Source organism: Pseudophryne corroboree, chromosome 4 (genome assembly GCF_028390025.1).
Source record: "Pseudophryne corroboree isolate aPseCor3 chromosome 4, aPseCor3.hap2, whole genome shotgun sequence".
In the NCBI taxonomy this organism is placed as follows: domain Eukaryota; kingdom Metazoa; phylum Chordata; class Amphibia; order Anura; family Myobatrachidae; genus Pseudophryne; species Pseudophryne corroboree.
The window spans coordinates 611,332,225-611,349,189 of NC_086447.1; the positions used below are offsets into that span (position 1 = coordinate 611,332,225).

At 48.7% G+C, this 16,965-nt stretch overlaps 1 protein-coding gene across 2 annotated transcripts in view; it reads right to left on the reverse strand.

The window, feature by feature from the left end:
• Positions 1–15,442, reverse strand: part of PDCD2 (programmed cell death 2) — a 351,150-nt gene extending 335,708 nt beyond the window's left edge. Inside the window, exon 1 of one of the 2 annotated variants that reach the window (XM_063917636.1) lies at positions 15,102–15,442. In XM_063917636.1, coding sequence (XP_063773706.1) covers positions 15,102–15,441 — 340 coding nt within the window. In that variant the 5' untranslated portion in view covers position 15,442. The remainder of the gene's footprint in view (positions 1–15,101) is intronic. The other variant, XM_063917635.1, reaches the window with a different exon arrangement.
• Between the last annotated feature and the right edge of the window lie 1,523 nt (positions 15,443–16,965).

Below are 16,965 nucleotides of genomic sequence, written 5' to 3' on the forward strand. Positions count from 1 at the left end.
TTTTTGCTGTGGCAAGCCTGCCACAGAATGTGCAAGCTGAATTGTACTACAAATCCAACGAGCAATAGTCTGCTTAGAAGCAGGAGCACCCAGCTTGTTGGGTGCATACAGGATAAACAGCAAGTCAGATTTCCTGACTCCAGCCGACCTGGAAACTATATTTTCAGGGCCCTGACAACATCCAGCAACTTGGAGTCCTCCAAGTCCCTAGTAGCCGCAGGCACCACAATAAGCTGGTTCAGGTGAAACGCTGACACCACCTTAGGGAGAAACTGGGGACGAGTCCACAGCTTTGCTCTGTCCGAATGGACAATCAGATATGGCTTTGTGAGATAAAGCCGCCAATTCTGACACTCGCCTGGCCGAGGCCAGGACCAACAGCATGGTCACTTTCCATGTGAGATATATCAAATCCACAGATTTGAGTTGTTTAAAACAATGTGATTTTAGGAATCCCAAACTACGTTGAGATCGCCCAGTGCCACTGGAGACATCAAAAAGGGGTTGTATATGCAGTACTCCCTTAACAACTTCTGGACTTCAGGAACTGAAGCCAATTTCTTTCTGGAAGAAAATCGACCGGTCGAAATTTGAACCTTAATGGACCCCAATTTGAGACCCATATACACTCCTGCTTGCAGGAAATGTAGGAATTAACCTAGTTGAAATTCTTCCGTGGAGCCTTCCTGGCCTCACACCATGGAACATATTTTCACCTAAGCGGTGATAATGTTGTGCGGTCACCTCCTTCCTGGCTCTGACCAGGGTAGGGATGACCTCTTCCGGAATGCCTTTTTCCCTTAGGATCCGGCGTTCACCCGCCCTGGCGTCAACGCAGCTGCGGTAAGTCATGGAACAGACATGATTCTTGCTGAATCAAGATCCTTTCTAGTATCTCTTGAAGTTCCGGGTACCAAGTTCTTCTTGGCCCAAACCGGAACCACGAGTATAGTTCTTACTCCTCTCCTTCCTATCATTCTCCATACACTGGGTATGAAAGGCAGAGGAGGGAACACATACACCGACTGGTACACCCACGGTGTTACCAGAGCGTCCCAGCTATTGCCTGAGGGTCTCTAGACCTGGCGCTTCATGTGGGACGCCATCATAACCACCTTTGGTCTTTCCCAACGGTTTACAAACATGTGGAAACTTCCAGATGAAGTTCCCACTTTTCCGGGTGGAATTCATTTATGCTGAGGAAATCTTCCTAGTTGTCCACTCCCGGAATGAACACTGCTGACAGTGTTATCACATGATCTTTCGCCCAGCGAAGAATCCTTGCTGTCATTGCCCTCCTGCTTCTTGTGCCGCCCCGTCTGTTTACGTGGGCGACTGCCATGATGATGTCCTACTGGATCAGCACCGGTTGACTTTGAAGCAGAGGTCTTCCTAGGCTCAGAGCATCGTAAATTGCCCTTAGCTCCAGTATATTCATGTGGAGAGAAATCTCCAGACTTGACCACACTTCCTTGGAAATTTCTTCCTTGTGTGACTGTTCCCCAGCCTCTCAGGCTGGCATCCGTGGTCACCAGAACACAGTCCTGAATGCTGAATGTGCTGCCCTCTAGAAGATGAGCACTCTGCAGCCCCCACAGAAGAGACACCCTTGTCCTTGGAGACAGGGTTATCCGCTGATGCATCTGAAGATGCGATCCGGACCATTCGTCCAGCAAATCCCCCTGAAAAGTTTTTGCGTGAGATCTGCCGAATGGAATCGCTTCGTAAGAAGCCACCATTTTTCCCAGGACTCCTGTGCATTGATGCACTGATACTTGGCCTGGATTTAGGAGGTTTCTGACTAGGTCGGATAACTCCCTGGCTTTCCCCTCCAGGAGAAATACCTCTTTCTGGACTATGCCCAGAATCATTCCTAGGAACAGCAGACGTATCATCGGAAAACAGCTGCGATTTTTGGAATATTTAGAATCCACTCGTGCTGTCGTAGAACTACTTTAGATAGTTCTTTTCCGACCTCCAACTGTTCTCTGGAAACTTGTCCCTTTCAGGATATCGTCCAAGTAAGGGATAATTTAGATGCCTTTCTTCTTTTAAGAATCATCTTTTCGGCCATTACCTTGGTAAAGGCCCGGGGTGCCGTGGATAATTCAACGGCAGCGTCTGAAACTGATATTGACAGTTCTGTATCACGAACCAGAGGTACCCTTGTTGAGAAGGGCAAATTTGGACATGGAGGTAATCCTTGATGTCCAGGGACACCATATAGTCCCCTTTTTTCCGGTTCTCTATCACTGCTCTGAGTGACTCCATCTTGATTTGAACCTTTTTATGTAAGTGTTCAAAGATTTCAGATTTAGACTATGTCTCACCAAGCCGTCTGGCTTCAGTACCACAATATAGTGTGGAGGACTAATACCCTTTTCCTTGTTGTAGGAGGGGTACTTTGATTATCACCTGCTGGAAATACAGCTTGTGAATTTTTTTTCCCAATACTGCCTCCTTGTCGGAGGGAGCCGTTGGTAAAGCAGGCTTCAGGAACCTGCGAGGAAAAAATGTCTCGACTCTCCAATCTGTACCCCTGGGATAATACTTGTATGATCTAGGGGTCAACTTGCGAGTGATCCCACTGCGCGCTGAGACTCTTGAGACTACCCCCCCACTGGTGGAGGGCTTCTTTTCCTGGGAAGGGGCTGCCTGCTGCAGTCTACTTCCCTTTCCTCTATGTCTGGGCAGATATGACTGGCTTTTTGCCCGCTTGCCCACATGGGAACGGAAGGATTGAGGCTGAAAAGACAGTGTCTTTTTCTGCTGAGATGTAACTTGGGGTAAAAAGGTTGGATTTCCCAGCTGTGGCCGTGGCCCCCAGGTCCGACGGACCGACCCCAAATAACTCCTTCCCTTTATACGGCAATACTTCCATGTGCCGTATGGGATCTGTATCACCTGACCACTGTCGTGTCCATGACATCTTCTGGGAGATATGGACAACGCACTTATCTTGATGCCAGAGTGCAAATATCCCTCTGTGCATCTCGCATACATATATATAGAATGCATCCTATTAAATGCTCTATATCAATAAAATATTTTTAGTCAGGGAATTCGACCAAGCCAACCCAGCACTGCATCTCCAGGCTGATGGCGATCGCTGGTCGCAGTATAACCACCGTCTGTGTGTATATACTTTTTTGGATATTTTTCCAGCTGCCTATCAGCTGGCTCCTTGAGGGCGGCCGTATTTGGAGACGGTAACGCCACTTGATAAGCGTGTGAGCGCCTTATCCACCCTAATGGGTGTTTCCCAACGCGCCCTAACTTCTGGCGGGAAAAGGTATAACGCCAATATTTGCTATCGGGGTAAACCCACGCATCATCACACACTTCATTTTATTTTATCTGATTCAGGAAAAACTACAGGTAGTTTTTTCACTTCCACATAATACCCTTTTTTGTGGTACTTGTAGTATCAGAAATATGTAACAGCTCCTTCATTGCCCTTAACGTGTGGCCCTAATGAGGAATACGTTTGTTTATTCACCGTCGACACTGGATTCAGTGTCCGTGTCTGTGTCTGTGTCGACCGACTGAGGTAAATGGGCGTTTTTTTATAAAAAAAACCCTGACGGTGTTTCTGAGACGCCTGGACCGTTACTAATTGTTTGTCGGCCGTCTCATGTCGTCAACCGACCTTGCAGCGTGTTGACATTCTCACGTAATTCCCTAAATAAGCCATCCATTCCGGTGTCGACTCCCTAGAGAGTGACATCACCATTACAGGCAATTTCTCCGCCTCCTCCAGCATCGTCCTCATACATGTCGACACACACGTACCGACACACAGCACACACACCTGGAATGCTCTGACAGAGGACAGGACCCCACTAGCCCTTTGGAGAGACAGAGGGAGAGTTTGCCAGCACACACCAAAAAAACGCTATAATTACATAGGGACAACCTTATATAAGTGTTTCTCCCTAATAGCATCTTTATATATATATTTATATCGCCAATTTGTGCCCCCCCTCTCTGTTTAAACCCTGTTTCTGTAGTGCAGTGCAGGGGAGAGCCTGGGAGCCTTCTCTCCAGCCTTTCTGTGAGAGAAAAAATGGCGCTGTGTGCTGAGGAGATAGGCCCCGCCCCTTTTACGGCGGGCTCGTCTCCCGCTCTTTAGTGAAGTTTGGCAGGGGTTAAATATCTCCATATAGCCTCTGGGGGCTATATGTGAGGTATTTTTAGCCAGTATATAGGTTTACATTTGCCTCCCAGGGCGCCCCCCCCCAGCGCCCTGCACCCTCAGTGACAGCGTGTGAAGTGTGCTGAGAGGAAAATGGCGCACAGCTGCAGTGCTGTGCGCTACCTTTAGAAGACTGTCAGAGTCTTCAGCCGCCGATTCTGGACCTCTTCTAACTTCAGCATCTGCAAGGGGCCGGCGGCGCGGCTCCGGTGACCATCCAGGCTGTACCTGTGATCGTCCCTCTGGAGCTAATGTCCAGTAGCCAAGAAGCCAATCCATCCTGCACGCAGGTGAGTTCACTTCTTCTCCCCTCAGTCCCTCGTTGCAGTGATCCTGTTGCCAGCAGGACTCACTGTAAAATAAAAAACCTAAGCTAAACTTTCTCTAAGCAGCTCTTTAGGAGAGCCACCTAGATTGCACCCTTCTCGGCCGGGCACAAAAATCTAACTAGAGTCTGGAGGAGGGTCATAGGGGGAGGAGCCAGTGCACACCACCTGATCTGGAAAAGCTTTACTTTTTGTGCCCTGTCTCCTGCGGAGCCGCTATTCCCCATGGTCCTTTCAGGAACCCCAGCATCCACTAGGACGATAGAGAAATGCTGACTTCCCAGCAGTTGCTGTGGAAACTAGGTCCGAGAGACCATCCCCAAATAACTCCTCACCCTTATAAGGCAAAACTTCCATGTGCCTTTTTGAATCTGCATCCCCTGTCCACTGGCGAGTCCATAAGCCTCTCCTAGCAGAAATGGACAATGCACTTATTTTAGATGCCAGCCGGCAGATCTCCCTCTGTGCATCTCTCATGTATAAGACTGAGTCTTTTATATGCTCTATGGTTAGGAGAATAGTGTCCCTGTCTAGGGTGTCAATATTTTCTGACAGGGAATCTGACCATGCAGCGGCAGCACTGCACATCCATGCTGACGCAATAGCTGGTCTAAGTATAATGCCTGAGTGTGTATATACAGACTTCAGGATCGCCTCCTGCTTTCTATCCGCAGGCTCCTTTAGGGCGGCCATATCTGGAGACGGAAGTGCCACCTTTTTAGACAAACATGTGAGCGCTTTATCCACCCTAGGAGGTGTTTCCCAACGTGCCCTATCCTCTGGCGGGAAAGGGAACGCCATTAGTAATTTTTTAGGGATTACCAATCTTTTATCGGGGAAAGCCCACGCTTCTTCACACACTTCATTTAATTCTTCAGATGGGGGAAAAACTACGGGTAGTTTTTTCTCCCCAAACATAATACTCTTTTTTGTGGTACTTGGGTTTATATCCGAAATGTGTAATACCTCCTTCATTGCCTCAATCATGCAACGAATGGCCCTAGTGGACATTAGATTTGACTCATCGTCGACGACACTGGTATCAGTATCCGTGTCGACATCTGCGTCTGCCATCTGAGGTAGCGGGCGTTTTAGAGCCCCTGATGGCCTTTGAGACACCTGGGCAGGCACGAGCTGAGAAGCCGGCTGTCCCGCATTTGGCATGTCGTCAAATTTTTTGTGTAAGGAGTCGACACTTGCACGTAATTCCTTCCATAAAACCATCCACTCAGGTGTCTGCCCCGCAGGGCGTGACATCACTTCTATAGGCATCTGCTCCGCCTCCACATAATTTTCCTCATCAAACATGTCGACACAGCCGTACCGACACACCGCACACACACCGGGAATGCTCTAACAGAGGACAGGACCCCACAGAAGCCCTTTGGGGAGACAGAGAGAGAGTATGCCAGCACACACCAGAGCGCTATATAATGCAGGGACTAACTGAATTATGTCCCCTATAACTGCTATAATATTTACTGCGCCTAAATTTAGTGCCCCCCCTCTCTTTTTTACCCTTTTCTGTAGTGTAGACTGCAGGGGAGAGCCAGGGAGCTTCCTTCCAGCGGAACTGTGAGGGAGAAATGGCGCCAGTGTGTTGAGGGAGATAGCTCCGCCCCTTTTTCGCTGACTTTTCTCCCGCTTTTTTAAGGATTCTGGCAGGGGTAATTATCACATATATAGCCTCTGGGACTATATATTGTAATTGTTTTGCCAGCCAAGGTGTTTTTATTGCTGCTCAGGGCGCCCCCCCCAGCGCCCTGCACCCTCAGTGACCGGAGTGTGAAGTGTGTATGAGGAGCAATGGCGCACAGCTGCAGTGCTGTGCGCTACCTTGGTGAAGACAGAAGTCTTCATGCCGCCGATTTTCCGGACTTCTTCTTGCTTCTGGCTCTGTAAGGGGGACGGCGGCGCGGCTCCGGGACCGAACACCAAGGCCAGTTCCATGCGGTCGATCCCTCTGGAGCTAATGGTGTCCAGTAGCCTAAGAAGCCCAAGCTAGCTGCAAGCAGGTAGGTTCGCTTCTTCTCCCCTTAGTCCCTCGTTGCAGTGAGCCTGTTGCCAGCAGGTCTCACTGTAAAATAAAAAACCTAAATTATACTTTCTTTCTAAGAGCTCAGGAGAGCCCCTAGTGTGCATCCAGCTTGGCCGGGCACAAAAATCTAACTGAGGCTTGGAGAAGGGTCATAGTGGGAGGAGCCAGTGCACACCAGGTAGTCTAAAAGCTTTCCTTTAGTTGTGCCCAGACTCCTGCGGAGCCGCTATTCCCCATGGTCCTTACGGAGTTCCCAGCATCCACTAGGACGTCAGAGAAATACGTTCTTACAGCAAGCTCAGGAGAGCTCACTGAACAGCACCCAGCTCGTCCGGGCACAGATTCCAACTAACTGAGGTCTGGAGGAGGGACATAGAGGGAGGAGCCAGGGCACACCAGAATCTAAATTCTTTCTTAAAGTGCCCATGTATCCTGCGGAGCCCGTCTATTCCCCATGGTCCTTACGGAGTCCCAGCATCCACTAGGACGTTAGAGAAAATAAGATTTTACTCACCGGTAAATCTATTTCTCGTAGTCCGTAGTGGATGCTGGGAACTCCGAAAGGACCATGGGGAATAGCGGCTCCGCAGGAGACTGGGCACAACTAAAGAAAGCTTTTAGGTCACCTGGTGTGCACTGGCTCCTCCCACTATGACCCTCCTCCAAGCCTCAGTTAGGACACTGTGCCCGGACGAGCTGACATAATAAGGAAGGATTTTGAATCCCGGGTAAGACTCCTACCAGCCACACCAATCACACCGTATAACTCGTGATACTATACCCAGTTTAACAGTATGAAAACAACTGAGCCTCTCAACAATAACCCTTTAGTTAACAATAACTATGTACAAGTATTGCAGACAATCCGCACTTGGGATGGGCGCCCAGCATCCACTACGGACTACGAGAAATAGATTTACCGGTGAGTAAAATCTTATTTTCTCTGACGTCCTAGTGGATGCTGGGAACTCCGAAAGGACCATGGGGATTATACCAAAGCTCCCAAACGGGCGGGAGAGTGCGGATGACTCTGCAGCACCGAATGAGAGAACTCAAGGTCCTCCTCAGCCAGGGTATCAAATTTGTAGAATTTTGCAAACGTGTTTGCCCCTGACCAAGTAGCAGCTCGGCAAAGTTGTAAAGCCGAGACCCCTCGGGCAGCCGCCCAAGATGAGCCCACCTTCCTTGTGGAATGGGCTTTTACTGATTTAGGATGCGGCAGTCCAGCCGCAGAATGCGCCAGCTGAATTGTGCTACAAATCCAGCGAGCAATAGTCTGCTTAGAAGCAGGAGCACCCAGTTTGTTGGGTGCATACAGGATAAATAGCGAGTCAGTTTTCCTGACTCTAGCCGTCCTGGAAACATAAATTTTCAAGGCCCTGACTACGTCCAGTAACTTGGAATCCTCCAAGTCCCTAGTAGCCGCAGGCACCACAATAGATTGGTTCAAGTGAAAAGCTGATACCACCTTAGGGAGAAACTGAGGACGAGTCCTCAATTCCGCCCTATCCATATGGAAAATCAGATAAGGGATTTTACATGACAAAGCTGCCAATTCTGACACACACCTGGCTGAAGCCAAGGCCAATAACATGACCACTTTCCACGTGAGATATTTTAGATCCACGGTTTTAAGTGGCTCAAACCAATGTGATTTTAAGAAACTCAACACCACGTTGAGATCCCAAGGTGCCACTGGAGGCACAAACGGGGGCTGAATATGCAGCACTCCTTTCACAAACGTCTGAACTTCAGGTAGTGAAGCTAGTTCTTTCTGGAAGAAAATCGACAGAGCCGAGATCTGTACCTTAATGGAGCCCAATTTCAGGCCCATAGTCACTCCTACTTGTAGGAAATGCAGAAATCGACCTAGTTGAAATTCCTCTGTTGGGGCCTTTTTGGCCTCACACCAAGCAACATATTTCCGCCATATGCGGTGATAATGCTTTGCAGTTACTCAAACGCAGCCGCGGTAAGTCTTGGAACAGACAGGGCCCCTGCTGCAGCAGGTCCTGTCTGAGCGGCAGAGGCCATGGGTCCTCTGAGATCATCTCTTGAAGTTCCGGGTACCACACTCGTCTTGGCCAATCCGGAACCACGAGTATTGTTCTTACTCCTCGTTTTCTTATTATTCTCAGCACCCTTGGTATGAGAGGCAGAGGAGGGAACACATAAACTGACTGGTACACCCACGGTGTCACTAGAGCGTCCACAGCTATCGCCTGAGGGTCCCTTGACCTGGCGCAATATCTCTCTAGTTTTTTTGTTTAGGCGGGACGCCATCATGTCCACCTGTGGCCGTTCCCATCGATTTACAATCAGCGTGAAGACTTCTGGATGATGTCCCCACTCTCCCGGGTGGAGGTCGTGCCTGCTGAGAAAGTCTGCTTCCCAGTTGTCCACTCCCGGAATGAACACTGCTGACAGTGCTAGTACGTGATTTTCCGCCCATCGGAGAATCCTTGTGGCTTCTGCCATTGCCATCCTGCTTCTTGTGCCGCCCTGTCAATTTACATGGGCGACTGCCGTGATGTTGTCTGACTGGATCAGTACCGGCTGGTGTAGAAGCAGGGATTTTGCCTGACTTAGGGCATTGTAAATGGCCCTTAGTTCCAGAATATTTATGTGTAGGGAAGTCTCCTGACTCGACCATAGTCCTTGGAAGTTCCTTCCCTGTGTGACTGCCCCCCAGCCTCGAAGGCTGGCATCCGTGGTCACCAGGACCCAGTCCTGTATGCCGAATCTGCGGCCCTCTAGAAGATGAGCACTCTGCAGCCACCACAGCAGAGACACCCTGGTTCTTGGAGACAGGGTTATTAGGCGATGCATCTGAAGATGCGATCCGGACCATTGGTCCAACAGGTCCCACTGAAAGATTCTGGCATGGAACCTGCCGAAAGGAATTGCTTCGTAAGAAGCCACCATCTTTCCCAGGACCCGTGTGCAGTGATGCACCGATACCTGTTTTGGTTTCAGGAGGTCTCTGACTAGAGATGACAGCTCCTTGGCTTTCTCCTCCGGGAGAAACACTTTTTTCTGGACTGTATCCAGAATCATACCCAGGAACAGTAGACGTGTCGTCGGAACCAGCTGTGATTTTGGAATATTCAGAATCCAACCGTGCTGGTGTAGCACCTCCTGAGATAGTGCTACTCCCACCAACAACTGCTCCTTGGACCTCGCCTTTATTAGGAGATCGTCCAAGTACGGGATAATTAAAACTCCCTTTCTTCGAAGGAGTATCATCATTTCCGCCATTACCTTGGTAAACACCCTCGGTGCCGTGGAGAGTCCAAACGGCAGCGTCTGGAATTGGTAATGGCAATCCTGTACCACAAATCTGAGGTACTCCTGGTGAGGATAGTAAATGGGGACATGCAGGTAAGCATCCTTGATGTCCAGGGATACCATGTAATCCCCCTCGTCCAGGCTTGCAATAACCGCCCTGAGCGATTCCATCTTGAACTTTAATTTTTTTATGTATGTGTTCAAGGATTTCAAATTTAAAATGGGTCTCACCGAACCGTCCGGTTTCGGTACCACAAACAGTGTGGAATAGTAACCCCGTCCTTGTTGAAGTAGGGGCACCTTGATTATCACCTGCTGGGAATACAGCTTGTGAACTGCCGCTAGCACAGCCTCCCTGTCTGAAAGAGTAATCGGCAAGGCAGATTTTAGGAACCGGTGGGGTGGAGACGCCTCGAATTCCAGTTTGTACCCTTGAGATACTATTTGCAGGATCCAGGGATCCACCTGTGAGCGAGCCCACTGATCGCTGAAATTTTTGAGGCGGCCCCCCACCGGACCTGGCTCCGCCTGTGGAGCCCCACCGTCATGCGGCGGACTTGGAAGAAGCGGGGGAGGACTTTTGCTCCTGGGAACCTGCTGTTTGTTGCAGCCTTTTTCCCCTACCTCTGCCTCTGGACAGAAAGGACCCGCCTTTTCCACGCCTGTTTTTCTGAGTCCGAAAGGACTGTACCTGATAAAACGGCGCCTTTTTAGGCTGTGAGGGAACATGGGGTAAAAATGCTGACTTCCCAGCAGTTGCTGTGGAAACTAGGTCCGAGAGACCATCCCCAAATAACTCCTCACCCTTATAAGGCAAAACTTCCATGTGCCTTTTTGAATCTGCATCCCCTGTCCACTGGCGAGTCCATAAGCCTCTCCTAGCAGAAATGGACAATGCACTTATTTTAGATGCCAGCCGGCAGATCTCCCTCTGTGCATCTCTCATGTATAAGACTGAGTCTTTTATATGCTCTATGGTTAGCAGAATAGTGTCCCTGTCTAGGGTGTCAATATTTTCTGACAGGGAATCTGACCACGCAGCGGCAGCACTGCACATCCATGCTGACGCAATAGCTGGTCTAAGTATAATGCCTGAGTGTGTATATACAGACTTCAGGATCGCCTCCTGCTTTCTATCAGCAGGTTCCTTGAGGGCGGCCGTATCCGGAGACGGTAGTGCCACCTTTTTAGACAAACGTGTGAGCGCTTTATCCACCCTAGGGGGTGTCTCCCAACGTGACCTATCCTCTGGCGGGAAAGGGAACGCCATTAGTAACTTCTTAGAGATTACCAATCTTTTATCAGGGAAAGCCCACGCTTCTTCACACACTTCATTTAATTCTTCTGATGGGGGAAAAACTACGGGTAGTTTTTTCTCCCCAAACATAATACCCTTTTTAGTGGTACCTGGGTTTATATCAGAAATTTGTAACACCTCTTTCATTGCTTCAATCATGCAACGAATGGCCTTAGTGGACATTAGACTAGACTCATCGTCGTCGACACTGGTGTCAGTATCCGTGTCGACATCCGCGTCTGCCATCTGAGGTAGCGGGCGTTTTAGAGCCCCCGATGGCCTTTGAGACGCCTGGACAGGCACGAGCTGAGAAGCCGGCTGTCCCGCATTTGGCATGTCGTCAAATTTTTTGTGTAAGGAGTCGAGACGTGCACGCAATTCCTTCCATAAGTCCATCCACTCAGGTGTCTGCCCCGCAGGGGGTGACATCCCTTCTATAGGCAGCTGCTCCGCCTCCACATCATTATCCTCATCAAACATGTCGACACAGCCGTACCGACACACCGCACGCACACAGGGAATGCTCTAAAAGAGGACAGGACCCACAAAAGCCCTTTGGGGAGACAGAGTGAGAGTATGCCAGCACACACCAGAGCGCTATATAATGCAGGGACTAACTGAATTATGTCCCCTATAACTGCTGTTATATATACTGCGCCTAAATTTAGTGCCCCCCCCCCTCTCTTTTTTACCCTTGTAGACTGCAGGGGAGAGCCAGGGAGCTTCCTTCCAGCGGAGCTGTGAGGGAGAAATGGCGCCAGTGTGCTGAAGGAGATAGCTCCGCCCCTTTTTTGCGGACTATTCTCACGCTTTTTTATGGATTCTGGCAGGGGTAATTATCACATATATAGCCTCTGGGGCTATATATTATGGTATTTTTGCCAGCCAAGGTGTTTTTATTGCTGCTCAGGGCGCCCCCCCCTAGCGCCCTGCACCCTCAGTGACCGGAGTGTGAAGTGTGTATGAGGAGCAATGGCGCACAGCTGCAGTGCTGTGCGCTACCTTGGTGAAGACTGATGTCTTCTGCCGCCGATTTTCCGGACCTCTTCTTGCTTCTGGCTCTGTAAGGGGGACGGCGGCGCGGCTCCGGGACCGAACACCAAGGCCAGTTCCATGCGGTCGATCCCTCTGGAGCTAATGGTGTCCAGTAGCCTAAGAAGCCCAAGCTAGCTGCAAGCAGGTAGGTTCGCTTCTTCTCCCCTTAGTCCCTCGCTGCAGTGAGCCTGTTGCCAGCAGGTCTCACTGTAAAATAAAAAACCTAATTATATACTTTCTTTTTAGAAGCTCAGGAGAGCCCCTAGTGTGCATCCAACCTCGGCCGGGCACAAAATCTAACTGAGGCTTGGAGGAGGGTCATAGTGGGAGGAGCCAGTGCACACCAGGTGACCTAAAAGCTTTCTTTAGTTGTGCCCAGTCTCCTGCGGAGCCGCTATTCCCCATGGTCCTTTCGGAGTTTCCAGCATCCACTAGGACGTCAGAGAAAAGAGAGTTGTAACCTTGGATTTATAACCCCAGAGCTATTCAATTACTACCCCTTTTCTACGGGTGGTAAATCTGCAACTAATTCACGTTAAGCCATAGGTTCAGGGATAAGTACACTGAGCTATGAGTTAATGCATTTGCAGCACCAGCAATAAGGGCACTTAGGGGCTAATTCAGTAAGCCCTGCAGAAGTGCGGAAATCGCTATTTACCAATTTCCGCACTGGTGTGCACATGAGCGATCATCTTCTAAGAGCCGGTGTGGACGGCAACGCTGCATTTTGTGGGTGTCGATGCACCGTTTGGGGGGGGCACAGTCTGGACAACGCAGGTGTGTCTGGACAGTTAGTGGGGCGGGCGACGGCAGCTACAAAGATGGCGAATAGCTATCTGCCTTTACAGCTAGGCTGCGCAGGCAGAAGCTACCCTTATCATGCGAGCGCTTCTCTGCTTAGCAAAGCGCTTGCATGTTAGCGGGTGGGGAGGACTTTTGGGGAGGACATGTCAATGTATAGGGTTGTAGTTGTGCGATTTTTTTGCACAACTACAACCCATACTGAATTAGGGTGCATACACACGGTGAGATTCGGACTTATCCGATTCTCACCGTGCGACAGGGGGCCGGGTCGGCACTTAGCCAGTATCGCAAGCACATAATAACTGTGCTTGCGATGCTGGCTATGTGCGATTTCAATCCTGACTATCTCTTCTATAGAGATAGTCAGGATTGACTTGCCTGCACAGCCTATTTTTTCTTCCGATGCCGACCGCGCGGGGCCGCGCATCGGCATCGGATCGGGATCGCAAGGTGACTGTCACCTTGCGATCTGCACTATATTTTCTTCCGATTCTGACTATATAGTCAGAATCGGAAGAAAATATCTTACCGTGTGTACACACCTTTAGGCCCTTATTGCGGATTTCTGTTAAACCTCCCTCAGGCTCAAACAGAAATTCACTTTAAGTGCAGCCTGCAAGCTCCTTGCAGATTGAAATGAAAAACAGTCCGCGCCACTGCATTAGCGCACGGTTATCTGCCATGGCGATTACAAGCCAGACCATAAACTTAATATGTGCCATGAACATATCGCTAGTTGGAATACACTAATGACATTTAAATAACATTAAAAAAAAAAATACAGCGTTTATGTGTGAAATGCTTTTTGTGTGTATATGTCATTTGTAATCATAGATTTAAACCTCTATTTTTACCCATAATTATTACAGGAAAATATATATTTGTTCCTTGGATACCTAGGGGTCTATTCATGAAGCAGTGAAAAGTGTGGAGAAGTGAGCCAGTGGAGAAGTTGCCCACGGCAACCAATCAGCATTGAAGTATAATTTATCATTTGCACATATACAATTGTACGTAGCACATTGGGATCATCATTTAACTACCTGCCTGGCAGCGCGTCAAATGTACGTAGCACATTGGGATCATCATTTAACTACCTGCTTGGCAGCGCGTCAAATGTGATGCGACCGGAGCCAGGAGTACGTTAGCTGGCAAGGTCGCAACACATGCGATGCCCGGCTTTTAGATTAGGAGATCCGTTCTGCACTTGTTAAATCTCCTCTAGCTCACTGGACTCACTGCAGTGACACAGCAGTCTCTGACCGCCTACATCACTGCCAGAATCAAGCCTCAGAATGCCATGCGACTGACAGTCTAGACCAGGCATTCCCAACCACGGTCCTCAAGGCACACTAACAGTGCAGGTTTTAGTGATATCCAGGCTTCAGCACAAGTGACTTAATTAGTAGCTCAGTTATTTTGATTTAACCATCTGTGCTGAAGCTTGGATATCACTAAAACCTGCACTGTTGGTGTGCCTTGAGGACCGTGGTTGGGAATGCCTGGTCTAGACTAACGCATGCGCCGGAGATTACAATTTGGGGAGGGTAACTTAGTTCCTACCCGATCATAATTTGGCTGCTCTTTGCAGCTGCATCCAGCATGGGGGGGCGCTGCATGTGTGGGAGAGGAGGGTTACCCTCAGGGGGAGATCTATCACTAGTGGGGGAGGCATCAAATAATGTTAAATTACGCAGGAGGGGAGAATAATAATTTTGCTTTTGCGGTGGGAGGGTACTATTATTGATACACAACCACCCAATGAAGCAGGGTGAAGTTATTTTATAATGGGGGTCTATGGATACAGTTACAGATATTTTGGGGTAAGGAAAAAAAGTTCATTGTTGAGCCCATGGTTCCAATTTACATTCCATGTTAGTCCAGGTCAGTGTAATAGTGTATTTGCGCTTTTCAACCATTCTAATGAGTTTTAATAATGATTATTATGATTTTATAGTCAATATGAAGATTAATAAGCAAAGCATTTCCTGAATTTGGCTCTAACCACAAATCTTTCTTTAACTAGGTCAGCGAGCACCTCTGCGAAGCATATAATATACACGTGTGCTAGGATGATGCCCACGGTGCCAGCCAGATCCGGCCATCATGCAAGGATACCTTTGAAGCAGCGATTTTCTGCCACCTGGTGACATTTGGGATCGCGGCAACAGAAGAGGAAGACAGTCCTGTGGAAGCTCCCGGTGCACGGCGCGTACACCTGTAGCAAAAAGGCGAGGGGCTTCCCGCACACACCACACTGCAGCGCCTCAGGACCCGGCACACCTGCCTCACCCAACCAGGCTGGTCGGCCGCCTGCCTTACTGGGGAACTGCGGGCTGAGCAACCGCCACGATTCACTCTCCTGCAGGAACCCCAATTCTACTACAGTTACGTTAGCGGCCATTATACACGTAGCCTGCAGAGGAACAGGCAGAGAGAACACGTGTGTAACAAACATGCTTCTGTCCTATGGAAAGCGCGATCACACAGGGCATGCGCAGTGACCAGAGTGCACATTGGCGGCCATGATTAGTGCTGGCACTTGATACACGAAGTACAATTTGTGTTTTTTTCGTCGCTCCGAGTCCAATAAACACAGACGGTTTTACTATTGCAACTATTAAATCCTAACTTGAGGCAGTAGAAGAGAACGTGCACCAGATCGGTGTGGGATATGGGTCGTTGGGTCGACTCAACTTAGGTTGACCACTGAAGGTCATACTTGCCTACCTGACCCTCTCCATGAGGGAGACAATGCTCTGTTCCTGGACTTTCCTGGTAATGTATGATTGCCATCACCTGTGGTGAGCTGGGTAATTGATAAGAAAGGTGTTTCACCACAGGTGATGGCAATCATACATTACCATGAAAGTCCAGGGACAGAGCATTTTCTCCCTCATGGAGAGGGTCAGGTAGGCAAGTATGCTGAAGGTCAACATGCAATAGGTCGACATGGGGATTAAGTCGACAGGTGAAAAGGTCGAAATTAGTTTTTGGACTGTTTTCGGTGTCGTTTTCTTCGGAAAGTGACGGGGAACTCCAATTAGTGCACTGTGTCCCCTTGCACTTCGGGCAAGGTGCCTCGCTTTGCTCGGCACGGGTTACCGTTCCAATCGTAGTCCACATGGATCGTGAAGTATGGAAAAAGCCAAAAATTTGAGAAAAAATGTGAAAAACTCATGTCGACCTTTTTCCATGTCGACCTAATGACTGTCGACCTAAGCTGTGTCAACCTAACGACTGTATCCCAGCGGTGTGATAATGTCCACTTGTTAATGGCAGATGCTAGAACCAAGAACCCCATTTATCAAGCTAAGGGAGTTATAAACAGCAGTGATAAAGTACCAGCCAATCAGCTCCTAACTTCAATGTCACAGGCTGTTTTTGCAAAATGACAGGAGCTGGTTGGCTGGCACTTTATCATTGTGCTATTTATCACTCCAAGGCTTGATAAATCTGGGCCCAAGTGGGTTAAAGGATCTCTGATGTCACAGAGAGGAGCTAGGCTGGCAGAATAGTTCTTTCACTAACCATGCCAACAACTACTCCCTTTAGTAATCCTGTGGCTAGCAAGCCTGTGATGGAATATTTCAGGTACAGGTTGAGTCTCCCTTATCCAAAATGCTTAGGACCAGAGGTACTTTGGATATGGGATTTTTCCGTATTTTGGAATAATTGCATACCATAGTGAGATATCATGGTGATGGGACCTAAATCTAAGCACAGAATGCATTTATGTTACATATACACCTTATACACACAGCCTGAAGGTCATTTTAGCCAATATTTTTTATAACTTTGTGCATTAAACAAAGTGTGTCTACATTCACACAATTTATTTATTTTTCATATACACCTTATACACACAGCCTGAAGGTAATTTAATACAATATTTTTAATAACTTTGTGTATTAAACAAAGTTTGTGTACATTGAGACATCAAAAAACAAAGGTTTCACTATTTCACTCTCACTCAAAAAAG